Source organism: Euwallacea fornicatus, chromosome 4 (genome assembly GCF_040115645.1).
Source record: "Euwallacea fornicatus isolate EFF26 chromosome 4, ASM4011564v1, whole genome shotgun sequence".
Taxonomy (NCBI): Eukaryota; Metazoa; Arthropoda; class Insecta; order Coleoptera; family Curculionidae; genus Euwallacea; species Euwallacea fornicatus.
Window position 1 is genome coordinate 309962 of NC_089544.1, and position 27769 is coordinate 337730.

At 41.8% G+C, this 27769-nt stretch overlaps 3 protein-coding genes across 5 annotated transcripts in view; 1 reads left to right on the top strand and 2 right to left on the bottom strand.

Moving 5' to 3' along the window:
• Positions 1-27769, bottom strand: part of LOC136338931 (tubulin glycylase 3A-like) — a 53065-nt gene that overhangs the window by 20543 nt on the left and 4753 nt on the right. The gene's annotated exons all lie outside the window — the stretch shown is intronic.
• LOC136338930 (uncharacterized) overlaps positions 239-27769 on the bottom strand; it is a 29467-nt gene continuing 1936 nt past the window's right edge. The window contains exon 2 of the mRNA XM_066281750.1: positions 239-8722. Within this exon, the coding sequence (XP_066137847.1) occupies positions 6152-8722 (2571 nt within the window). The 3' untranslated portion in view covers positions 239-6151. The remainder of the gene's footprint in view (positions 8723-27769) is intronic.
• On the top strand, positions 22342-25550 carry LOC136338942 (dopaminechrome tautomerase-like). Of its 2 annotated transcripts, none has more exons than XM_066281783.1 (6): positions 22342-23035; positions 23453-23646; positions 23883-24179; positions 24603-24770; positions 24941-25120; positions 25170-25550. In XM_066281783.1, exons 1-6 carry the CDS (start codon positions 22908-22910, stop codon positions 25457-25459), a joined length of 1257 nt encoding a protein of 418 aa, XP_066137880.1. In that variant the 5' UTR covers positions 22342-22907; the 3' UTR covers positions 25460-25550. The 2 variants fall into 2 exon arrangements, with proteins under 2 accessions (XP_066137880.1, XP_066137881.1); XM_066281784.1 differs by having other exon boundaries at positions 22904-23035; positions 23460-23646.

Consider the following 27769-nt stretch of genomic DNA (forward strand, 5'->3'; position numbering starts at 1 on the left):
GCTATTGCATTTAACCGAGACTGCCGTCGGGCTCATTTCAATAGCTCTGTTCCTATTGCGCAAACTTGTGCATGCATAAACGAGATTTCTCAGTTTTTTTGTATCACAAATGTAACGGTCGTTAAAAAAATTTTAAATTAACATAAAAACCTCTGTGGTATGTCTGTACGCAACTCACAAAGCACTCTTTAGGCCGACACGTCGAAGCTAACATTTTATGGGGAATGACAGGCTGAACATTACTTTAGTATTTATATTTCTGGTGATCATACTTACAGTATAAAGTGCATAGTCCCTACCTACTTATTTACGATTTTCTATATTTGATTACCTTAATATTATTTACACCAACTACATCGGATCGTTACATCTACAAATACAAATGGCAGTAGGGTGTTCCTTGCGCATCTATACGTGTATGCGTTTGTTTTAACTCGAAACTCTCTAAATTATCAGGTCTAAAGTCAACAGTTTTTAGTTGTAAATTAACACTATAAAACACCAAAAACCAGTACCGGCTCTATGCGGTACCTATTTTCGCCCATAATGCTAGCAGTCTTAATTCATATTTTTAATGAAATGTCATACAAATCGCTGTAATGAATTAGGATAGCAAAGTATACATGGGTTATTTGTCACTAGTACTAATAATAAGTCTTTTGTACAGTATTTACATTGCATTAGTAGTAACGCGTCGGCTAGGCATGGGTCTACCTGCACCAAAACAAAACCGTATTTCCATTTTCCTCATATTGCGTATCGTCGCAACCAACACCGAGATAACCAATTTTTCATATTTCTTTTTCATTACAGTCACAAAACGGATTTACGCCGTTTTGTCGCCAAACAGTATCGAAATCAAACCCCTTCTAACACTGTTTTGCGCGTTTTGTCCTGACGTTGGCAATACAGAGTGTATCGCAGTAAAAAGGCAACTTTGCGTCAATTGTCGCGGAATTAAGTGGGGAAAGTACACAGTGCGGTTATCTTGGTTGCGCTTCGTCGTTTGAGGCAATCGCGAAATATGGCTCTGTCGTAGTCTCTGTGGAACGCCCAGTACATAAAAAATATTGAATCGTCCAAGTGAAAGCCTAAAATTACAGTAACAGCATACCAACGAAATCCAACTTTATTATTTATCTGGCTCGAAAAATCACAATGAACAGTAACGTGGTCGTAGTTACTTGCTTTTCATCTCTGGAGGTCACTTACGCACAACTTTCATTGAACCTTTAGTCGATACTGGAACGACCCTATAGGAATAGGTTTAACAGATATATTTAGAATCCTAATAATACGCAACTATTGTAAATAGGATTTATACATATATAAACTCTCTAAAACAGCGCCATTTGCAGGATTTAAACACATATTACAAGTACAATAATTAACCCGAGTTTTCTCGGGAAAGGTGGTCTTGAAATTAAAAATTAGTTTATCAGTACTGGTTAGTGACAACTGGAAATTTACCATTGATTATTTATAATTTCAGTCCCTTTTCGTTTTTTCACTTAGCCCCGTCCTGGATTCTGCCAAACTTAAGAAAATACGCGTTTACTAAAAGCGTTTTCGATTAGTTGTGTATATGTACATGACGAATCGTTTGAGCCAGAGGAATTAGAGTTACCCATTTTGTCTAAGAGGCTCTTGCAGTTCTAAGGTATACGAAACGAAAGTTAGAAAACTAGATTGTCGGTGTCGGATTAAAAGGTCACATAGTACGAAAAGTGTTCTGCAACCACTAAAGGGTAAGAACGCTCCTCTTCAGAACTTAAAAAATTCTTTCGCGTGTGAAGGAATCCAAATTACTTGCTGAAAAGGAGCCGCTCATTATTTTCTCGACAATGCGAAAACAGAGAAGTCGTGCGGATCTCCGGTGTTAATAATTGTTATTCGATTATTTATTGCTATTTCGATTGTGGTCTCGGTCTTCTATCGTTAGATCTCTTCGATGTTCTAACCCCGCGGTCCCTTAAAAGACGATTTTTTTTCAATCTGGGGTCAACTCGAAGCAATATTATTCATAAACATTATCACAGAGTACTGGTAAAATGAGGTATTACTACGGTGGTTGTATTATTATGACAAATTGCTTTGGGTAACGTCCGTCGCGTGGTTCCTCAATAACCGAGATATTTCCTTATCCGCACCTACGTTAAATTCACTATCGATTAAATTTTAAGCGAAAGCAATTTCGCATGGGAATGTTCCTTAATTAATCCTTTGGGTCAACAGTGGGAGTAACCCTTCAGCCAAAGAGCATTGTTATTTTGCCACATATTGTTGTTAAATAATTAATAAAGCTTTTGTCCCGAGGATTACTAGGGCAGCAGATTAAACTATCAAAGTCACCCACTCAAATGATAATCCTGGGGATAACACTCTGCTTCTAATCTTCCCAATTTGACAACACACCTGACAATGCGGTATTATTTAGGGTTTTTAGAGTTGTTTGATCAGTTTGGAGGGATTGGAGGCAGGCTTAGGGCACGTGCACATGCTTCACAATACGTAATTGTGATGCTTATTGGTATTGTCGTCGGCGAAATTCACGACAATAAGGCGAACAGCTCATCGTTGCGCATTGATACAAACTTTTGCGTTGTGGCTCGACATCTGGCTTCAAATTTAAATTACTTTGGAAATTGCAGAAATAATGGGCATCATAACTTCAGAATCGGGCGCAAGAGCTGGAAAAGTAAACTACTAAAACTTTCCGGCTCGTACAAAAATATTTCAAACTTTAATAATGAAAACTTCTAAATTACTTAGCTATCGAACATCACTCTAGGCTTCCTAGCGATTTATTGATATTTAACCGCATCTTAGTTAAAGAAAAGTTAACGCCAAACCGTCGAAGAAATACTTCTATGTCGGAAAGTTCCATCGCGGAAACTTGACGTTTCACGGTCTCGTTGCGAGCGGGTCCGACGTGAATTTTCGACACCGAGTGGGTCCTCGGCGACGTGGGAACGGGGCCCCCGTAAAAAAGGGTTCGGTTCGAACGCACGTCGGCACGCAGCGACGATCGGTTTTCCGATTATGTTCTCCCGTCGGTTCTCGTACTGCTCAAAGGTGCAACCAAATCAACCTCGCTTGGCCAGAATCTAATTTATCGGCGCTCCTGAGTATTCTCTAAAAGTGAAGTTTAAACGCTGGCGCGTCATCGTCGAGAGGGAGAGGTTTGGGATTGCGAACGCTCGGGGGTACCTCCGCGAAGTCTCCGGAGCAGCGTCCTCCGCCCCATCTCGGAACGCTTCGCAACGAAGTTTTTCAACGAGATAATGTACGACCACACGTGGCTCGGGTCGCTATCGATATTTTCCAACAAAATGAAATCAATTTGTTATCTTGGCCGTCCCGATCTCCAGACCTGTCACCAATCCAATATGTGCGGGATATTATGGGAGGAAGGGCATGTAGTGTACTCCACCTCCCTGGCCCGGGACGAGACCCCCCCCCCCCCTCAAGAGGGCATCGATCATGTTATTTAATTGACCATCGCAATTATTCGAAACGTGCCGGTTTTTTCCGAGGGGCGAGGTGGGGAGGGGTCGTCTTTGCGTCACGCGGCACAAGCAAAAACCGCAAAACTCATTACTCCCGCAAATCGAAATGATTTAAGGCGTTTCGCTTTTCATAAAGCTTTTTTTTCGCTTTGCAATATGAGTAAGACCGAAGGCCAAACAATGGAACAGAAACGAAAATGACAATTAATTTTCATAATCCTTCCGTCAGTTTAGCAAAACAGAAAGGCCGGTCGTTTTCCGTTTTCAAATTTGAATGACAAATTATTGCTGTTTTAAATTATATGATCTATTGTTCTAAACTATAAAAACATTTATTCTGCTTCCGGACTTTTTGAAAGATATTAATATCCGGATTTGTTTCCGACGTTGAAATGCATTTTTTCCAAGTTGTCCGCCTGCGAGTCTGGCTTAAGCTAATGTTTACTTTTATGTGCATGTAATTATTGTTTTGTGGAAAGGCGGAAAGAAATGCTCAAAAACAGACGAATTTAAGCGCATCCCTTAACAGAAACGTAAATTGACGATTTAATTGTTACATTCCCCTGGCTCTTTGATGTCTTTGTCCGGAGGGCTAAAAAATGCGTTTCACAAGCAACCGCTCACATCATAAAACGATAATAACTAATTGTATCACCAGTTCAAATAGTTTGAGTTGAAGCCTTAAGTCAGTAGTTAGATGTACAATCTACGTAAACTCTAAATTCAACAAGTTCAATTTGTAAAGCACTACTTAGTCCGGAGGATTCTCTACATTATTTTAGCCTGAACGTTGGCCACTGAGATTGTCTATTAGTTAACTCTAGGTTTAATCACTATGTATGTCTTGCGATCTCACGTTCCGAATTGGCGAATCACACTTAACTGACTTGGACACCACTTTATAATTTAGACTACAGACACACGCACACACATGAAGTTAGTTCGAAAAAGGCTACATTACTAATGTGGCATGGGTCGGGAGGTATGGATCGAGTCGTGATCGCACCATGCAAGTGAGAACTACCGCTACGCTTTGAATAAATAATTGCATTTTTCGAATTCTACTCTAACTTACATTTAACTTATAATACTTGTAACAGTGAACTTTTCTAAATCCCGGTTTTCTCACTGAAAGATTTCATTTCTAGATTTGGGGGTTGCTTGATTTACGACGCGTTCATTATCGCACTGGTAATGTAATATTTTAGATCCCGAAACGTCTCGTGTGTGGCAAATTCGGAAATAATCAAAACGAACAAAAGCGGTGGAACCCACCCGCGCGTCCCGCGCGCCTGCATTCCCTTTGAGCCACTGCTCTCTTTTTTTGTCAGTCTCTGAGCTCATTCGAACTTCATTGTAAGATAAAGAGCCAAGTGAATTTACTTCTAAGGTATTTTTTGTTAAGCCGATGAAATGATGCGGTACGTGGGCAAAAATACAGTGCAATAACGATTAAAAAGGAAAAAAAAACGTTTATGCGCCTTATACTCTTCATTTTCGACAGTTCAGGTACCTTAGTATAGCGCATTTAAACTCGCTTGTCACCATTGTCAGTTGGCATAAAAAACTACGAAATTCAATGAAAAAAATTAAGGTGGCACTCAAATGGAACGAAGGGGTGCCGATCTGTCACTTTGACGTTGCGTGCGTCAAATAATTGACGTTTCCTTTTAATGCGTTCGCTGGAAATGGCGGCTTCCCTGACGGAATTTCACAAAATAACTACCCCGTGTGTGAGGGAACAGAAACGTTAAGTGTTGGCGTTGGCGGAACGAGTAGCACTCTTCACATTTAGAGCGCCGCAAACAACGTACTGCGTGCGTGGCGACTCACTCTGTCGACACCAATCGATGTTCCTGTTATCACACTTTCCGTTCTAATGGCGACATTATTAGCAATTTAACCCGAAACGATAGTCAAGACGTTGTATGATATTTAATGCATACGTAATGAGGTTTTGTTCGAATCGTTCATTTTCGAACGAGATAATTCGGACCTCACAACTGATTGGAGTCGATTCGATCGGAAGAGTGTGCCGGGTCAAAAATATACATTTCCTTAACGCAGGTCGTGGCTTTAGAAGATCGTCGGCGAGTCTTCTGGCGAATGCAGGCGGGGGCATCGTGGATGGGAAATTCGAAGCGTTACAGCGGGTGGAAGCCGCTCTCCTTGGCACGAGGGTATCTGTCGAAAGCAAAATTTCCGAGGCAAAGGAAAACACTGGGGGGAGCCGAAAGGTAGGCCCGGATTCGGGAACTCGGTCGTAAAATTAAAAATGTTACCGACCGAGTATTTTTAACCGCTGTTTACTTACCAACTATTCTGACCGGTCTAACAAATGACAACAAAGTAAACTATAAGTGGATCAGTAGAGTTAAGGGTCATACGCAAATCGCCTATAAAAAGCTACTGAAAGAAGTATTATGCAAAAATATGTACATATTTTACTCTAAATGGCATCCTAAATTGCGCTCAGGGTTATTGCTCCGAAATCGTGAGATCGCCAAGGGGCATATTTGTAAATCACTTAAAGGCACCGACAGATAATAAGTGAGCTGGGGGACGGACGAACCGGTGATCGGGAAATCTCATACGGTCGTTTCACGATCCATATGTATAAATTCTACCGGAGGTCCTTTATGTCAAGAGTTGAGACCCGGGTCCAACAATCTCGGGCCCATGTTTAGCTTCTTTTTAGCTAACTTCCGACGCCTGCGCGCACGCAACCGATGAGCAGTCAAGCATATCAGCACAAACATAGAGGCGAATACTGCAAATCCTGCTGCTATCGCCGCCAAAGGCAAAGAATTCAGCAGTTTTGATGCCGCGCCGCATTGGGCTTCCGCTTCGTCGTACCCCGAAGGGCAATTGTCCCTACCGTCGCACCACAACGAGGGACTTATGCACGCGTCGAGCTCCGGACACTTGAACGAGCACTCCAAGTCAGTGTCGTTTGCACTAGTGTTTACGGGCACTTGCAACTGGGTGAGGAGGGAGTGTCTGGAACGCGAGATTTCCAGCCAATTGAATGCTGCCACTCCGGGTTCGGAACCGATCCACTCGACAATAAATTGTGGCGGACGTTGCACTAAATGGGTCAAACCCTCCCCCCTCCACTCCTCACTAAAAACTTGAACGGCCAGAGGCCTAGCTCCAGGCTCAGCGGGACAGATTGCCCTCACTAATTTCGGAGGTTTGCCTGCGTAAATCAATATCCGATTGTTGGTGGTTGGACACCGCGACGGCTCGTCTGAGCGGGGCTTCAAAGACAAGAACGTGCCCCAGCTGAGGAGGAACAGACTGCTGTTGCGCCGGGCTTCCACTAGCCACGGCAGCCCCAGACACAGGGTTTCGGTTCTGTCAGAGGGTGGATAAATAAACTGCACTTCGCCCCCGTCGCCTCTGAGGTGCTGGACTCGAGGGCAGTCGTGCAGTTTAACTAACTCGAACAATGCATGGAAGTGCAACACCGTATAATCCTCGGTTATCTTCATGTCTTTGGCTCGGAAATGCATCTCCAAGGTCCGGGAGGACGAAATGAACACCAGCGGTTTGCTCGATAAGGTCGAATTGTCGCATATGCAACCTTTAGGGATTTGGACGTCGGGCCAAGGCACCTCGTACACACTGAACTCGGCAACGTTACGTCCTCCATAGTACTCGCAAATGTGACGACCACTGTGGGGGTCCGACAGAGTCTCGCACGAGGGATTCAGTCCGAAAGATGCGTTATTTATTGTCAGTTGCACCCTCTCATTGGGACCGGCTTTGAACCGATAAACGCAATGGATGTCTTTGGTGCCACCCCTGCCGAACAGAAATACGTTTCTGGGACCGGTCACCTCGCCCACGTGGTGCTTTCGAAAAACTCTGTGACATGGTCCCGCGTTGCTCCTATCGAACCAGGGCTCGCCCCCTAGGCGGGTATCAATGAACTCGTATTTGACTTTAAACGAGGCCGGATGTAGGGCTGTGCCATCTTCGGTGTGGTGCTGCAGTATCAAATCGTTTCCCGTTGAAATGTAGCTTTCGTCGTTTGTGCACGGACGAGTAATGCGCGTTGAATTAATGAGGGCACTGTGATCGCAAAGCAACGGTGGTTCGTCACATTTGTCTTCGATCATTGTCCGATTGTCCCATATGCGCAAGCGCGTAAGACACCCACCGCCAAATGTGCTATTGGATAATAACGCATGGCCACTCTCTCCTATAAGTAAAGGTCTCTGGTTGTAAGAAGTGAAACTAATCCAAACAATATCCTTGGGATATCCGAGAAATTTATACGAGCAAGTAGTATTCGGCGGAAGGGAGTGCTTAGGGCTAATGAGATTGCCTTTTCGTCCCCTGCCGGTCCATATTTCGTCGCTGTCCGGACTTGTAGCGTTTATATTAAATTCGCACTTGTGGCTATGTCGCGCGAAATCCAGGGAATCTGAATCGACGAAAATTATATCCACGTCTAGTTCGAACCCCTTAAGGGGAGATTGGCTGGGGGGCGAATGTAACGGTATACTGTACGGCGAAGAGTGGAAAGCGACTAACATTTCCGACCCCCGAGACACCACCCTAGGCAGCCAATCTCCGCCGCAATATTTTGCTAAGACAGGGTCGTCGGTAGAGCCTCCATCATAGAAAATTAAGTGGTCACGTTCTCCAGTGCAATCTCTCCATGCCCGGAGGGCTCTGGCAGTCTTGTTCAAACCGGCCACATTAATTGATCGCTTCATATGCATTTTATGAGCCGCCTCCTGCCTTACGGCAATCATGGCATGTTTGCAAGTGGGCACAAACTTTTGCTTGAGGCTCCAGTAACAAGACACGTTCCGAGGATACATGCCCGGGTAATTAGGAGATTGCAACCGGCATGGTTTGCGATAGCATTCTTCGAATTGCCTAGTGCAGTATGTGCCGGGGGCCACTTGGCCTCTTTCTAAAGGTGATGTCAGAGATCCGAATCTCACTATGGCTTCTTTACGCGACACGAACCGGTAGCGCAGACGGAAGGTGAAGGGCAGATGGGGAGAAGCGAAGAGTTTGACGCTCACGGTAACCGTCGAGGTCTCGCTGTAGTAAGCTGCGGGCCCGGAGGAGGTGCCGCACCACGAGCCCCCGGTGAAGGGGCGACCGAGCTCGCTCAGCTGCATGTAGCCGTCGGGACACCCATCTAAAGCGCTGGGCTCGTAGCGGCCCAACTTGAACTCGTCGAAGACCAACTGGAACAGAAAAAAAATCGTTTAGCTTCCAACACCTTATACTTATCATGTCGGAAAAGAGGATGGTATTACACACCTTCAAATGCAAGCTATCTCTGCCACCTTAAAACTGAAACAAGCTGAAAACGCGAGTCCAGTTTCGTTTTATGGATTTTACGTCCCTGGTTACAAGTCTCTCAACAACAGCGTTTTAGATCCTAGATGACCCTTAAGAAAAATGGACCGTAAACTAACAAAGTGCCCGGTGTTATCCTAAAAGTCTCTCCACTTAGACTTCAGAGAGAACGAAATATAAGGCCGCTTCTTTGTTTTGGCACTTCGGAAACTAGAAGTGAATGTGTTATTTCGCTTTTCCTGGCTTGGCAGTGGGAACACAACGAATGTTTCAAATTAAATGCGAGATAAAAAGTTTTAATGTTATTTGCGGCAAATTCCCCAGCGGTCCCCTTCTCGACCGCGTGAAATGACGTTTTTTTTCGAAAAATTCGGATTTTTCAAAATCAACCTTTGACGCTTCCGTTTAAAGCACCACGCGGTTTCTCGATATCGGGTAGTTGTCGCACCGTGGGAGGCGGGCGAGTCCGCGCCTTTCTGACGCTCGAGCCTCCCGCATTTTTAAAGGTTGAAGTCTGCTTTGCAAAACTGAGAAAATTCGTCGCCTACGTATATATTTTAATGATATTAAACCTCAAAGCAAGTCTAAAACATATTGTGCCCCTGACAGAATGAAGTTTTCAGTGCAATTTAACAAGAAATTGGAAGCTGAGAGGAAAGAAGGTGGGATGATTAAATTTAAATTTAAGGCTTTTCTGCCTGGGAAACATTCTGCAAGTGCGAAAAAGAGTCAAAATTTTCCGAATGAAAAAAATCGGGCGAGCGCTATTGAATTCTCTTCGTTGAACGACTAAATCAGCAACTCCAGTTCTCCTGTTGACTCGCCATCTACTAATTGTTTTCGGTAATTACCTAAAAAAACGTTCGCTTACCGCACAGGGTGTATCAGAAGCGGGTAGCTTAATTTCAACCGGTGGTAGAACTTTTCAAGGCCAACAGCTTTCGTTAATGCTTTCTTCCATCACTGTTACCGTGGTAAAATTGAAAGTAGCGTCGGGCAAATTTCACCGCACGGCACTGACTTAGTCGCCTGAGCGATATGCGCATTCCTGAGTTAATCGCAAAAAAATTGACACGTTTTTGTACCTACACCGAATTCTTAACGTCTGAAACGTTCACGATTGTTGGTGACGTAGTTTTTGAGTTGCACTACCGGATTTAATTGCAAAGTAAATTCATATCGTCGAACAAATAATAGAGTTGTAGAGCAAAAAAATTGACCCATTAAAAGCAAATCGAGGAACTTTTCGACTTGTTTCATTCATAAATGGTGCTCAAAGTAATCACCATCATTTCCAAAACAACACTGCAACCGCCGACGAAATGGTTCTTTAACTCTTTGCGACGTTATTGGGCTGTTTCGAAGCGATATTGCAACATTTTCTGCACGTTCTCCCGATTCTTTGATTGTGTTCATCGAATTAGCACAAACTACACTTCATCTCACGTACCCCCGCAGGAAAAAGTCACACGGGTGCAGGTCCGGAGGTCTGGCGGGCCAATTTATAGGGCCGTTCCGTCCTATCCATCGTCTTAGAAAATTTTCATTTGGCCAATTTCGCACCGCTCGTGAGTTATGGCGGGATGCGCCGTTCGGAAGAAACGACATGTTGGCTCGAATATTCAGTGGAAAATTTTCCAATAAATCGGGCAAAATATCTGTTAAAAATTGTGAAAATTTTTCTCCGCTTATCCCGGGTCCGACAAGTAGGCCATTTACGAGTCCCGGCCATACGTCAATTCCAAGCCTTCCCTGGAAATTGTTTGGTTGGTTGGGAAATGACGCGAAGGTTGGTTGTTCACGTACTTGAGCGACAGCTCATTCACAGAATCGGCGTCTTCGTGGCACATCTTCAGGTTTCGAAAATTGCACTTTTTGCACATGGCAAGGAGAGTGCGGTTGGTGTCGTTTTAACATCTGCCATGTTGTCGAACGAGTTTTTGGTCGGAGTTCAGTATTCTCGAGAATTGCTTGCTCGATATTTACAATCCCGTTGGAACGTCGTCTTCCACGTTCATGGGCTACCGGTTTAAACGTGCCGCAATCCCGAAGATGGCGAACGACGTGCGCAAAAGTGTGTTCGTTAGGAGTTTGACGCGTCGAAAACTTTCGTAAGTAGATGCTGCGAGCTTCAGCAGCGTTTTCACCGGAGGCGGCGCCGTGTGCCAAAACCACGTCTGCGCATTAAATGTTTGAAATTTGAACTATTTTTAAGAAATTTAAATGGATTCACCTGTCGGAACACCGAACGTAAACATTAACCGGACGCGGTACCAAATAAATTTGATTTGTTGACCAAGGTACGCGTATCTGCGAGTCAATTTCTAATCCTTTTTTCTCGAAAATAGTTTTCGCTCACCGACACGAATCATTGGCGCATCATGAATTTTAAGGAGGGAAATGTAAAAGTAAAAAAGTGGTTTTCGAGGAAAATGGTACATAAAATAAATCGAGATCTATCATCGATTTAAATTAAGGTACTTATTTCTAATACACCCCGTACGTACGGCACCTTCTCTGCTCATATGTATGTAGAATTTAGCGAGCGCCAGCAAAAGGCAATTAGGCGATTGATGAGTGCGAGGGAGACAGACTGCGCACTGGTCGCGTCTTTTACTCGCGAGTGATACACTTTAATACACAGGCACTAAAACAACCTCGTACCGTTATCGACCCACCTCTATGCTTCGTTATAGGACAGTCGTATTTGAGTCTTTCATCTTTAGGACGCCTCGGTTGGGTGGCACCGTCACTATTAAATATGCGAATCTTTGATTCGTCGCTTCAGATCACTTTTTTCCAGTCCTGCTCTGTCCAATGGAGGTGTCGCGCAAAATTATGTCGGGCACGTCTTTTTTTTTTTTTTTTTTTTTTGATGAAGGAGGTTTTTTGAGCGGTCTTCCTCCATATAATTGAGTAACCTGTTTCTTACTGTTCCAGGTCATCGGAAATACGACCCCTAACTTTGTTCGATCTTAGAAATGGTTCGTTCTTCGCAACTTTTAAAATTCGTTTATCTTGGTGGCGATTGGTTTTCCTGGCACTGTGACGCGTCCTTTTCACGTCAAAAATCGCGTACACTCGATATTGCCGGATAATTCAACCAACAATGATTTGTTTAAATTAGTTGTTTTAGCAATGTTTGCTTGCTTTTATCCACTTCTATACAAATTAACAACACGTTCTTCTGTTTCCACTGATAAATGTTTGCCTCGAGGCATTTTAACCAACGATATATCACGGATGAAATAAATTTTAACATAAATATTTGCCATAATTTGATAAGTTGCTCTACTCTTTTCCACCAAAAAATGTTATTAACGTAAACTTCCACAAAAAAATAACTATAAAAAAATGTTTTTTTTTTTTTTTTTTTTTTTTTTTATAGAAGTGTTTGGATATATACCGGCTCCACATTGAACCTGTACCTGAATATTCATAACTGCTAAAACTTCAATTACATTAATTTTTCAAAAGTTGCTCTTCATTCTTCCACCACTGTACATCCATCCCCGGATTAAAGTGCGCTACTTGCGAGTCGGCAATGGGAGCAGTACGCAGGCTGTCTCTCTCGCACTTATCTATCGCCTAATTGCCTTTCGCTTGCACTCGCTAAAACTTCGTGTGTCTGGCAGAGAAAACAGTATTGTAGAGGAAACCGCTGGATGTATTCGAATGCGGGAAAGTTTTTTAATAAGAATTCCCCCACGAAAAATTACTGGAAATACTTTTCAATTCTCTAACTCCACAGTTAGGGGACGTGTAGTTCCGTAATCCTTCGTTTGATACTTTTTATTTTCGTCCGTTATTTAGAAATTATTGATGTTTTAGTCTAAATATTTTTAGTTATTCAGTTATCTCAATATTTTCCGTAAAAAAACGAACGTTGAACAAAAATAATACAGGCCAACGGTAATATTTATGACACGCTCGTTTAACCTCACAAACATCTGTTTAATTGAACTTTATCCGAAAAGCCTTTTGAAATGTCGGTAAATGTGTATTGTCCGTCTGTTATAATTGTATTTGAAATTGTTATAACCCGAAAAGGAACTAAACATATAAAAATTGGTTTTATTTATTTATTTTTAGGTCTAGTAAACAGGATAAAATAGTAATTTTGCGCTCGAACACACGTGTGTCCACGTCGTTTTACCACTGGTCGTGGGAAGGTTTCGCTTATGTATATCAACTGAGCCATTAAAGACACTTGCAGTCCTTAACAACTTACAGTTATTAGTTCTCAAATCCCCAGTGTCTCATATCCGGGATGTACACAGTACGTTTTCGAGTCCCAGCGATAAATGTGCCGTATTGATCACATTAAAATTACCATCGGAGCGACGTGTGTAGTCGTACATTATGCCCTCAATCGAATTTTTCGAAAGATGTTTCTACGGCAGAAAAATCGAGGAAGGAAAGGGAAATCAAGCGAATCTCAAGAAAAAGCAGTTAATTCCCGTCGATAATTGCACTCAGCACGAGATGTCGCTAGTTCACGGTGCTAATTAAGATGCGAAGCTTAGGTGAGAGAGTACCACGTAATCAACCGCTCTGCGAATCGAGGGAATGTTATACGTGGTGACTTTTTCCGTGGTTGGTGAAGGGAAACGAACTCGGTTGCATCATCGGATCGACGACGCCACATTCTAATCTTGCGCCATTCAAAGAAAGAAACCTTTAACATGTTATTTTAAGCACGGTTAATTGAAACTCAAAGACCCCATCGGCCTATCCGAAATTGAATGAATTTCGCCTTCAGCAGAACCTTTTACTTCATCAAAATTCAGCGTCTTTGGCTGTACTCCGTAGCTTTATAAAATGCTTTGATCCTAGATAAAATCCTGAAATTAAAGTTGAATTACCTCGAAACTAAGCTTCGAAACCTCAAAAGTTCCATGAAAACCAAATTTATTATCTATAAAGCCGAAGAGGAAACTCGTACATTGGAAAATGTAATTTTCCTAATTTTGCATAAAACGTGCATCCGAACGGATCTTAGTAAATTGGCAACATAATAAAAGCTCATTGAATGTTAAAATATATTTTTTTCGAAAAGTTTTTCCTAATAATCTCATTTATTTTCCTATTTGCAGAGCGCGGGACTAATGAATTCTCATTTTTCTCGAGTTTTTCCCACGTAGAGAAACAAAAAAAGCGTCGGTCTCATACTCCATCGCTTTGCTAATGGTGAGGCAATCGGTTATGCACTGTCGAAGATAGCCGAAACTGAATGCTAAAAATTAACTGTTAATTAAAATTAGCTGGAAGCGCAAAAGTGTGCGAAATTCCTCTATCAGGAAGGCTATCAGCCTGCATAAAACTGAGCATCAAAGTAAATTGCCGGAGAACACAAATATTCCATGTTCTGCTACACAAAGTTATCCACAGAGTAATTAGTAACTTTTTAGTAAGTTTTAGCAAACTAGTCAAGTTTTCAGAATGTCGGATAATGATTTTTTAAACCTAATCACTTCCAGAGGAAAAGCGAGATTTAATGCAAATTGGACGGTAGATATTTATTATTATAGAAATTGACGATTTCCTTTGAGGAAAATACAATTTTTCTTTTTGCTTCGGGTTAGTTCGGATTGCTATTATTGAAACGGCATTTCTCCGCTTTCCGACTAAATAATCCGAGAAATTTAATCGAAGTCGTGCGTAGACGTCCCGGCGACGTCAATTCGACGTGAGGAAATAAACAAAGCTACATTCCTTATGCGACTACGAACGAGGTCGGCGCGTGTAGCGCGACGATGCGTTGCAAATCGACTGGGACGACAATGGGCCCGGAGCCTCCAGCGAGCTGACCGTTTTCAAAATTTTGATTCGGTATCTCAAAAATTACGGGAGCTATGCGTAAAAGTCGAAATCGTCGAATATCACCTCCGCGGACACCTTCGGAAAACCAAAGATTCTGAGGTTAGCGGACGGTCCCCCGTTTTCGGGACACTTCGTAGAACCAGAAAAAAGGCCGTAGATTACGCACATCTTTATCTCGGACGCTTTCCCAAAAATTTCTCATTACACCGTTCACGTGAGGGCTTTTAATATCCCAAACGTTGGTCATTTCTACATCAGATTTCAGTATATCGGACGATCGTTACGGAAAATTGCCCATAAACCGGGAAAATGGTCAACTTTGCCTTCAAATCTAGATTCGTTTACTTTTCCCTTAAATGGGTCAGAAAGTTTCCTACTTTCGAAGGGTTTAGCAGGAGAATAAAGAAGTATTGCGAAGATAAACTTTGCTGTTATGAGAAAATAGTTCTAAACCTACAAATATTGAATCCAGTTGAGCAACGCGCGAAGGAAATTAAAATGGGTTTAGTTAGTTCAGGATTAGAACCAGAACCACAGAGGAGAACGTCGAGGGTCAATTAAATGGCCGAATTGTGTTTACTACACAATTCGGACTACAGAGGACGTAAATAAGAATTTTTTTACCCCGTTCACCCCGTTTTCCGTAATTTGAAGTGGTGTTTTTAACTGAAACATATAAAATGAGATATGTATTATGTGTGAAACACTCTGAAAATACCTCTTCTAAATCGCTGAGCAATTTGTCACTGAAACGCTAACAAGGGTTTTCGTTTGAGCGCGTGGTAAGGAGTAAATGCTATTTTCAGTTAGTTTTAACTGAGAATAGTGTGCAATTCCCCCGATCCAATCCAACTTTCTTACATGTGAGGCGTTATTACCGAGAAAGATAAAGGAAAAGATCATCTTTTTTTCGCCACATTTCTGAGTAATTATTATTCAAATTCAGTCATGAGCGCGGTCATAACACTTATTTTACATTTTCGAAGGGAGAAAAATGACTTTTTTCTATCATAAAAATTGCCATCGCCTTAAAAACAGAGACGTTTTCAAACTAATATTTTTTTTTTCGAGTTGTCGACCACCTACTTCACGATTTGACCCTCATCAGAAATCATTGAAAGGGGGGCCGAAGGGGAAAAATGTTAGATGATCCGCCGCGAAAATTTTAAAACACTTAAATTCGTGAACTGACGATTACAGAGAACTCGCTGCCGAGAAGTGCTCAAAGCTTTTCTCGAAACGGGCTATTGGAAAGCTGGAGGTACTTTGCCATTATTCGTCTGTCTCGAAAACGTTATTTCCACGTATTCCCTGTGTATGTAAATGTTTATGTATTATGCCGAGCAGGCAAAGGTGGCTCATTCTAAAGCGCGAGGGGCGCGCGACTTCCGCCACAGGTACGAAATGTTGTCGATTTTCGGGATCTGGACTGTAGACTGACTTAAATCAAAAATGATTGTCTGCTGAAGACGTGGCTTCAGATTCCCATATCCCGCAAGTTTAACGAACAGAACTAAATGTTTAACGTCAAGGCAGCTTCCTCACACATATCTCTCAATTAAGTTAAGTATATAAGTTAAGCCAACTTAATATTTATAACAAAGTTTCGCTGTTAGCGGTGTATGTGCTTCTGCTTGACAGAATTCCCTGAGGTTGTTTTTTCCGCTCAGTTGAGCAACGGGGCTGCTTCGAATGTTCCTCGGGTATTATTTATGACAGGAATGGTAAAGTGAATTATATTCGATCTAGCGTTGCCCGGGTTTATAAAAAGGCCCTTGTTAACGGGACTTTAAGGGCGTATTATGCGTCTTTGCTACCCGTTAATTCGGGCCAACCGACATTAACATTTATAATAGGGGATTCACTCTTTGTGTCTGCACAATAGGCTCATGCAGTGTCTTTTTTTTTTCGCAAGACTGCAAATCCCGGCTAACGGCATTTCGCTCACTCCGTGAATTAAACAAAATTTGTTAAATGTCCAATTAAATTAGAAGAAAATTAAAAAGTGCGAAATATTCAAGAGTGAAATGACTCCCTCATTAATCTACTAAACGTTTCACGAGTGCATATCTTTGGAGCTCTTAATCAAAAGAAAACTCTTGGGCAATTATATGGATGGGAAAGCCCAAAAAAATCTCCAATAAAGTAAGATAAGGCGTCGACAAAAATAAGCCCCGAAAAGTCATTAATCAACTGGCAAATACCCGAGAGCTTGCCATCACAAAAACATTAGCAGATTTCTCGAAATTAGCGAAGTGTTGCACCGAGTATCCCTGGGCCAATCCCTCTGACAAACGACAAGTTAATTATATTGTGGTGAGCGACTCGGGAAGACTCGATTTGAACTATTGATGCGTTGGTGTTTTAGATAAAGATATCAGGGTTTCCGTAAGTAGCTCTTAAATGCCACCCCGCCGGGGGCGGCCCGGGTCACTTCGTGGTCACCGAGCGCATCAGATACCTTTGGAAGACATTTAAAACTCGATTTGCTACTGTTGTACTTCTTCTTCTCCTTTATCAATCAGCCGGGCCTGCCACATTTCATATTTTTCTTTATCATGGCTCATGCTTATTTAGCCTTTTATATGACCGTTATCTCGCTTGTTTTTATGTCTTGATTAATTGCATTTTTCCCCAGTCTCGCAGTGTAATTACCCGGAAGGCTATTAAACATTCCATCAAAATGATATTTCAGTTGAGGCAGTTACAGTGTTGTCATTTAAAATTGGCCACGATTTAACTGATTGATGTTTGTACAGGCCCTTTTTTCGAATATGGAGAGTTAGTAGGTATTTCCAAACGAAATTAGAGTTATGGTGTTCGGAGCAAGTGGGTTAACCGGTATACTACCGCTTTTTGTCACTCTACTAAACTAATTTCAGATTGGGTAATTCATGGCCACATGTTTTATCTCTCGTGAACGTCCGTACGTTAATAACGCGAAAAGCTGCAGTTGTTACAGTTAGTTCATGCCCCCTCGTCGAATGGAGAATTTTGAAACCGTAAATAAGAAAGCTCATTTTGACCCACTGCGGGGAAAAGGCAGAGGAGAGGGCAACTACCGTGTCAAAAAAAAAAAAAAAATCTGAGCGAAAAATTAAAAAAAAAACAATTTCTCTTGTGCTTTGAAAGCTACTTACTGGACGATTCAAAATATCTGAGCTTACCATGTGCGCAACCTAAGTTTCCGGGTTTGTTTGATCAACGAAAAACGGAAAATATCAAGAGAAATACTTCAAATGGTTTATTTAAAGCATCGTCTCTCGCTACCTACACATTTTTGCCGTCTTTCTGGTAACGCACGAATGTCGCGACGACAAAACCACGCGTCTTTGGACCGAAACCGTTCGTCCAACCAATTTTACACTTCTTCGAAATTGGCCAAGTGCGTGCAGCCCTACCAAACCACGTGCCTTCGACCGGAAGGAGCCAGGTCTGGCGAACGCGGTAGCAGATCCCATTTCAGCATTTTGATGGTGCCCTGGAAGATGGCAGTGCGATAGCACGGAGCGTTCGTTCACTCGTCCGCGTCTCGTGTTCCATTCCTGCCGCTTTTCGAGCAGTGCACGGTTCGGATTGATAATTCTTTGTCGGGAGCGATGCGCCTTAACAGTTTCGCCCCGTTTGAGCAGCTCACAATACGCGATTCCTTTCTGATCCGGCCAAACACGCTGAGCACTGTTTTCTTTCCGAAGCCGCTCTTTGACTCCACCTGTCTCTCAGTCAGCTCACGCGGCACTCGTTTTCCCTCATTTGGAATTTTTCCCATAGCACGTAAACGTCTGAAAATACCTTGACGGGTCACGTTTAATGCCTCTGCAAGTCGATCTTGTGTCTACGCATCATCCTCATCTAGTAATGCTTGCAGATTGGAATCTTCAAAATTATTTTTGGTCTTCCTAGCGCTTCTTGTCCTCAGTGTTAAAACCGGCACTTCTGAAGCGTTTAAACCGATCTTCGCAGGTGGCTTTCGACGGTGCATATTCGGCTTAGGTCTCCTCGAGCAAATGGCGTGCTTCGCAGCAGTTTTTTTCGAGTTAAAGCAGAAAAGCAAAACTTTCCGTAAATACTGTTTATTCGGCACGAAACTCGATGTTTTCGTACTTAGAACAGATATATTTGCGTTGCGATATGTGTTGGTATTACAACTGGTTATTCTTAAGAACTGCTCAAGCTATAAACAAAACGCAGTTTCCGCCATGTTATTTCGACCACATGTGTCGTTAGCGCCATCCATGTGTGAAACCCGAAAACTTGGTTGCGCACCTAGTATACAGAGTGTATCCCACGAAGTCGTGGTTACTGTTACTTGTGGGTAAGCATAGGCACTCTAGACAACTTTTAGTATTGTGCAACCTAAAGTGGAGGTACGTCCCCAGGGACTTCCCTCCATTTCGGAGACATTTTCTTGCAAACGGTTTTTAAAAGACGGAATTTCAATGAAGAAATGGCAAAAAAATGATAATGCACTTTGGAAAATGGCTGTTTGTTTAAATTTTAACCTCAAATATCTCAATTCCTGTGGGTGCTGCTACGAAGCATAAGCTTTCTGCATGAAACATGTTTCGAAATACAAGTTTTATCAGTTTCATCGCAAAGTTTTGTTTATAGGAACAAAAAGGAGGCTCATTCGGAATTGTCCCACAAAGGACTGACGCCGCCGCCTACAGGGCACGCGAAAAATGCAGGCGAAACCGGATTTGGTCCCTTTAAACAGCTGCCAATATGAGATTTTACTCGAAACACCGTCATTACGAGAGACAAACCCGATCATGTTATTCTCACATCTTTCCGATGCGGATATAGGCGATTTTTCACGCATGAAACATGACTCGAATATGAACTGCGTTGGAAACGGTATGAGCGGATCGACTTCAGAAATCAAATTAGACGAGCCGCAATGAAATCGTCAATAATTTAATTTCGAATCTACGAAAGATTTTGCGACCGTCTGTAAAAGTAACTAATAATGTATTAAGCCCGAGAGACGACCATTTAATATTTAATTACGTCTCTTCGATTTTAGCCCTCAATTTCCTAAGGGTGGAATTTAAAAAAACGACTTTCTAAGCCCGCGAGAAAATAATTTTAAATTATTTGTTTTCAAGGGAAACTTAACACTTTTGGATAAAACAAAGCGGAATCCTCTCATGCTTAAATCTTTTAATCATGATATAGTGGCGCTTTGAAAGCATAAATAAATACCACTGACGCTTCCAAAGGATGGTAGCAGTTTGATAATAAATGATCTAAGGGATATTGAAAAGAGATTTTGATCATTGCAAAATAGTCGGTAGGTCGGGCCGGGAAATCATGAATTTCGAAAATTTGCCAGTTTGGATGTGACAATAATAATACGAACGAATAACAACGAGTGAATCTGTGGTTTTGCACGTTACTGAATCGGCCCTCTAGGCTTCTAAATCGCGTTCGAGAGGGGAGTAAAATCAAAGCTAAAAGATCGTTACGTTCGATAAACCAACGGCCAGCATTGTTTGAACGAGTAACTGTTTCCACTAATCCAGTAATAAAGTCCTTAAGCAATCCTTTGAAATATCCTTCCAGTTCACCCATCGAACGAACCATCGTCACGGGACATTCGCAATGCCGCACACGCCCGCGCCAGTGCTTGTAACCAATTTCAATTGAATCTTAGACATCGTGGCAGAGCTACAGCAAAGGTAAACCCGGGATCAAGGTTCAAGGCTGGAACGACCGTTTCCCTTCTCCATTACAGGTAATGTAATATTTTCTGTAATTAGTTAAATCGCATAAATGTGGGAGATTTGAAAGGTAACTCCCCTTGAGCCTCCTGCGGGACACTGTTCAAGATTGTCATCATTCTGGGATCTAATTGATAACTAAACCCAAGGTTTAAATTTGTAATAATAATTAAACGAACACGGTTAATGGAACTTATCAGTTGCCCTGGCTGAAACGGCAGGACGTTCTGACTTGTAAGTTCTGAAAGTATCAGTTTCGCCTGGAGGGGTGTCGCCCCGATCAAATGGCAGTTTTGGAAACAGATTTCCTTCCGACGAATGCCTATGGGCGAATTATGTAAATTGTTTACCATACGCAGATATTCTCAAGTAACACTTTTCCGAATCGGCCAAAACTTTCAAAAAGCTCGTTTGCAATGGAATTAAATACGACAGTGCAGATTAAGCTTTACATTAAGAGAAACGTCCTGTTTCGTAAAAGCGACACTTTTTTAATGGAAGACAAATTAAGAACATAAATATCTCGGCTTTGAGGCGACGTTAATTTATAGATACAAAAAAATCAGTTGATAAATGTGGAGCAGTCTTTAAGTGATTTGAACATTCTTTTTAATCCTTCTCATTTTGGATAATTGACGATGGAATTTTATGCAAGATGATGTAAGAGTTTCTAGAAGCGCAACTTAAAGCTGACGCAGATATTAATGAACGTTTAAATTGGACTTTTTCGAGAATTTAAAAAATACCCTAAAATATTTTTCCTAATTGTAATGTGATGGACAGCGGAGACCGAGGGGGGTTCATTTAGTAATTAGTTCGATAATGAAAACGGAAGCCTTAAATTTACGACTCGGTTAACGAATGGCATCTGCAGTAGCAATGGTCTAGAGATGCGGCGAGTAGATAGGACAGATTCAAAGTCACTCCAACTTCTTTTAATTTCCTTGTGCGGTAAAATGAGAAAAAACACGTATAAAACTTATAGGGAAATATTCCTATGTCCCGTGCGTCTGTAAAACACTATAAAAATGTGTGAATGTGGAACCTTGACATCCTCAGAAATAGCAAAATCGCTGTCTAAACGATAGGGGCAGTGTGAGCTCAAGAGGTTCGGTGCTTTCCAGCATGATGACGTCATTCCTTTGGGGGCAACTGATTTTATTTATTTATTTTTTTAAACTAAATTTTATTGCCGCCTGATGTTCAGTTCTAAGTAGAATGTAGTAACGGCGTTCCGTGCTTGAATTGGCCACAACTTATTTTGCATAGTTAGTTAAGGGTTCTATGTTAATGAGTTTTCCGAATTGGATGTCCTAGACACGAGCCAAATTTGCAGCTTAACTATGCATATCTGGTTCGCGAGCACTTTATTAAAAAATTTGTTTAAAAATTTCATATCAGTGTCCTTTTCCTGCGACCTCGCCGAAATAAATGAATTCAATATCGCAGACATAGCATTTTGCGAAAAATGGCGAAAACGAACCGGTCCAGATTCGCAGTTAAGGTTGCAGAAATTTTTAAATAAGCGAAATTCCATTTTTATGGTAATTACTTTCAGCAGCGGACGAAGCAACTTTTCAAGGATAAACGGAGGCTTAAAGTCGGATTCCGAGACGGGATTAAATCAGTGTAATTTTTAACTTTGAAGAGGTAAAGGCTCGGCTATAATTTAAAACCAGCTTAAATCTTTTAATTCACGGGTAGAAAAGAAACTGGGTTTTTGTTCCAGTTTGAAAGAATGATTGCTTAGATATTCAAAGTGGTGTTTCGCAGATAAATTAATCACCGTCCACGCTGCATCAGTAGAAATAAATCAACGACAAAGACTTTCCGAATTCGTCACGGAGTTGCAACGACTGCTACCGACTGAGAACGGTCGCCAGCAGCATCTCGAAAATTGGGGGTCGAAGACCTATCCGCACCTCCACGCGGTGGCCCCTGGATACCTCCTTCCCCGAGTCCGGGTAACCAACCCCGGAGGAGGGAGAGAGAGGTAACGGACGCGGAAGGCAGAAGAATGCACCTGCGACGGGTGAAACCGAGGAGTGGACACCGAGCGACCATGGGAAGCCATCGCGAGGGCATTCTCAACCACACGAAAGGGGGAAAGAAGCACGACAGGATAGAAATAATCCGATGAGGAAGTCGAAGCTTTGAAAACGCAACAAGTGAGGAGAGCGCGGAATCAACTAGCAGAGGACGAGTGGAGTGGCTGCTCGCACTCCTCTCCGGCCCTGACCATACGTCCCTCAGGGACGGGTTTTCGGTGGATACTCTAGCAGAAACGTACCTCCAGAGTATTAATACTAAGTTTAACCTAAGGAGTTTACTTACCTTGTTGCTAAAATTCTTGCTAAAATTCGAACGTGTTGTATTGAAAATTCCTAGAATTTATAATCCCGAACCCACAGCAGCCCGCTGTGCAATTTCATTATCAAGACAATTTATAAGCGCGACAAACTAGTTTTACTTCAGATTAACGTGGTGTACCGTGGCAGGGTCATGATCTTCTAGTCTGTATACGATGCAGTTTAAAGCAGCTTTGTGGTTATACTCAGTTATCTATCATTATTTAGCTTCTTATTTGAGTACGAACGTTCCGAGTGAAGACCATGTTCCCAATGTTGTCCAACGATCAGGAGAGCTGTCGAAGTAAGTTAATGTAAATTCGTTACCAGATTAGACATACACTCTATCGGACACACGTGAAGCAAACCTTAATAAAGGAAAAAGTCAGCAAACCTACTGGTATTTCTGTTAAGTAGAGCACCTGGTGCGATTCATGAAACGACGTAAGTAAAACAACGTAGTATTTTGATTGCACGTTTCGCCTCACCGCGTTCATTTCGTAACCGAGAGACTGCTCGCCTGTTCTTCTCTTTCTGTTATATATTTTAGTTCTCCTGTCCCTCCAAAAGGCCGTTTCGCGAGGCCTTCCCAATTTCGACTCAATTTCTACCTGTCCCCCAAATTCAGTGGCTTTCGCTTTCTTACCTCCCAAATAGGTGTATGATTTGTGACCTCACGCTTCTACGAACGTCCGACAGTGTAGCTTACCTCAAGGTTGAGTTTTAAGGTGGTGTATCATTGGCGTTACCTCAACTTTACGTGGAACTCACCGGACGACTATCACCATGCGATCACGAGTGGGAGATACATCCCTGAAAATAACGCCCCTACCGGAATGAAGCTCCACCTCAACCGACTGTTTTTGACGATACCGAGGTTTAGGAAAGGAGTTCCTGCTACACTTAATTACATAGGTACTTAGACATATTTCGTTTATTTAGTTTCGCAGGGGCGATCATCTTGTCCTCGTTGGTCATCTTTCCGCCCACGCTTTGCCCTTTCACTTTCCCAAACGCGCGATGGAAATATCGAATTGAAACTTCGAAATATCCCGAGGTCGGTCTTTCGCCCATCGATAAACAATATAATTCGTGGATGTTAATGAAATGTTTTCCGAATCATATTAAAATTTACTCTTCTGATTTTCTAGATATGGTGGAGGGACATCAGCAGCCCCTCTTAACACCGTTCCCCGACTGGAAATCCAACGATGAAGCCATTAGCTGTTCAAATTTGCAAAGCGTCCAAAGCATGGAAATTGACACAGGCGGGATAATGTGGGTGATAGACGGCGTTAGAATTAATAATAGTACACTATGTCCTGTGAAGTTGGTTTTGCTGGACCTGAAAAATGGTGGACTATTAGTCCACACATACGTCTTTCCTGATAGGATTTCATCGCGGAATGGAGGATTTTTGAACGACATTGTAATTGATGAATCTGATGGTAAAACTTGCATTTGATAATAATTTCCTTTGCTGTCGAGATATTTGTCTTATCGCACGTTTCCCACTGGCTAAAGCTGAGCTTAATCCCTAAGCGCATCTGAAACTGTGCGTTTTATATGAAAAATTATCCATTCCGAGCCATCCTTAGACTTTAAGTGCAGCTTTGGACTACGGAGCATATGGAGGTTAATAAGAGGCATCGCTAACTTGACAATATCAGTTAATTCTCGTTTAAGCAGCACTCAGATTACAACCTGGCTTAAGTGAAGCTACAACCACTAATAACTCGTAAATCAATTTAGGCAACGCAATTAGTTTCAGCCCTCTAAAGGGCTTTACAGGGTGGTTCAAAAATGTTTTTGTTACGTTGGAACTTGTTTAGGTAATTCTCATGAATGTATTTCCATTGACTGGGTTTCAGGAAATTACGCTTACATTACGGACAACTCGCCCATAGATCCGGGAATAGTTGTTTATTCAAGAAGGAGAAACACGTCGTGGAAATTGCGGGATAAATCCATGCTGCCAGAACCTCATGCAGTTCAGTTTCCTGTCGATGATTTGGTTTTTGGAAATGCCGTTCCAGTTGGTAAGAGAATGGACGACCTCCTTTGTCTTTAATTACGCAACTATATTTACGCCTATTAATTATGTCGTTACCTCGTTAATATGTCTAGGGGTTTGAGTAAGTTAACTTTCATCTGCTTACTCGAACTTCAAATAAAATCACCAAAGTTCCATTTTCCAATTTAATTCTAGACGGAATTGCATTATCACCTGCGAGAACTGGCAAACCCAGGACCATCTTCTACTGTGCAATATCGTCATATACAATTTATTCGGTGCCAACTAGTGCGGTCAAAAACAGACTTTTAGTGAAGTCGGGATTATGGACATCCATGATAAAGAACGAAGGACAAAAGTCGGGACAAAGCGACGGTACAAATCATATTTTAAGTTAACATCGTTAATAAAAATATTTCCTTAGGGATAGTAATCGACGAATTATCCACAATGTACCTAACAATGCTTCCACAGTATGGCGTCGCTTCGTGGAACATTAAGCAGCCGATTTCCACATTGGAAATTATTGACAGTAACAGAGAGACTATGATCTGGCCTGATGGATTAGCCTTTGATCAAAACGGGTTTCTGTATCTGATTAGTAACAAGATATATAATTATATTGATAGCACCAGAGCGCCTCTCATTAACAACCAGTCTCAGTTCAGAGTTTTAAGGGTTTTTGTTGGAACCAGAAGCTATTTGTACGGTTAGTTCTTATAGGTTAAACCATAAAAATTACGCTTTTTATAATACGATTCATGCATTGCCATTAAAGATAGGTGCAAAATATGTGTAAACGGAATGGAAATGTTTCATTTTGTCCTCTTTTTACCAGGCAACGTTTTGCCATTGTGCCGCAATCGCAAAGGACTGGTTAGGAAACCAGAACGTGTCATAAGCACAAAAAAGTTAACGCTGCAAATTAGCCTCAGACAAGATTCGACGAGAATTTTTGAGCTTTACTGAACCACAGAGCATGTCACCCAGTTTCTGAGATTCGCTTGAAAGAGCAGCTGCGTCGCAGCACATGCGAAAAGATCAAATTCAAGTTACCGCCGTTCAAAGTCTTGCGAGGTAAGTTCTAACTGAACTGTAGGCCATGCAGCCAAAAAATGGACCTTCGTTAATCACCCCAATTAATTTTGTAATTTTTACACGCGTACAGTAACGGCTTTAAATCAATTTTGCTTCAAGTTGGTTTCCGGAACATTTAGAGTTTGCTTCAAAGCTGCTTTTACGTACGTTACATAGGTAAAAGCTCACCTGGAACAAAACTGATTTCAATCTAAATTGCATTAATTATGCAATTCCTTCTTTCAAAAGAGTGGAGTGCAAAGAAACTTGAAAGTGTTATGATATTCAAATTCAAGTGAATATTCAGCGACGAGATAGCAATTATTTCTTAAATTTCCTCGACTTATTCCTCCAGAAAAAAGATTCATTACTGAGACTGCGTTTCTGTTCTTATTGTTTGCGCGCTTCAGGTGAATTTTAAAGACAATTTTTGTAAATTTTTTTAGCTCGAGAAGCTAATGTCCATTACGTTGAGATTCTAATTAAATTGTAGTAATGGGATTCTCGGGGAAATATGATAATAAGACTTGGAGGAATTACTTTTAAACGAGTTTCTTCTTTTTCTCCCCCTACATTTTGTTCTAATAGGGAGGATGGATAGTAATAAAAAATCGTAACTAAATAAGTACCAAACATTCCGTCTAACGTTTGATCTGAAAGATGAAAAGAACCGTAAATTCTGTCGGAATGTCTTGACCTCCATGGGTGGTGTTAATGCTGTTTGGTCCATTTTGATTCTCCACGAACTGGGATCCGCCACTCAGCGTTAGACTGCATTTAATAGACGCGTTACCGGCGTCAAACTGTCTATTTTAAACACGGATCTGGAGATTTAAGTCCGCATTTCGAAAGAGCTTTATATTTTCGAAATAGAGTTGGTCACGTTACCGACCACTCCTTGGGACTGTCGACCACCCTGGGCTATATTGACTATAATTGAAATTGTCCAGTACAAACCCACCCCGACGAACTTGCTGCTTGGACAATGTGCGGAGCTCGGATAAAACTCGTAGACGTGCCGTTGCGGATGTGACACAACGGGACGTCTACCTATGATCTATGACCCTTAGCCAGAGTTATCTGAGCACTATGCAGGGAAGCCAAGCAGTAAAACTTCAAGAAAGAAGATGTCATTAGTTTCATTCGTCATTGTCACCATTTATTACTAACCCCCATTTATTTCATTGAACTGCGATCGGATTTTAATTGACAACAGAGATTTTCCCGCACCGCATAAAGCGATACTTTTCTTTCGTTATTTGCGGTGGACAATAGAAAATATGATATGATATAGGTGGTGAACTCAACGAGTTGAAAATGTCGATTTTTCGCATCAAGTGCTTGCCGCCCCTACCAAAAGCTCGTCCTTCGACGAATGATAATTAACGATCCCGTACGGATTCAGTACGTTTTATCTTCAGGTCAATATTAATTAAATAGGTCGCTTATTAATTTCTAGATAAATCAACACCCGGCAGATTTTCACGGTACTTCGGGCGATCGAGGCTCTAATAACACTTTAATTAAAGATAACTGGAAATTTGTGGTGAGTTGTGTCGAAATGATACCAAATTTTGTTCACAAATATGCCTTCATGGCTTTATAAAGCTCGTATTTGCGGCTTGGTTAAAGATAATTTTCGAATTATGGTGGTTGGCACAGTTGAAATGATCACTTCATACAATGAAACGTTTCTAACTGCATTTGCACGTACTACATAAAGTGGTTTCGGGTTTGTTTGCTATTCGACAAACATAGTTTCAGGTGGGATGATAGATTAAATGTTCGGGGCGGAAGGGAATTTAATAGTACGTTATGCGTCAAGGTAGTGAAGTGCGTCATTATGATTCACCCTAAAACGTCAGAGTGGTGAGCGTGACACAAACGCGGTGTATGTACGCAACTATTGGGTGTGCTCAGTCTTATTTTGCCATTTACGTGTGAATC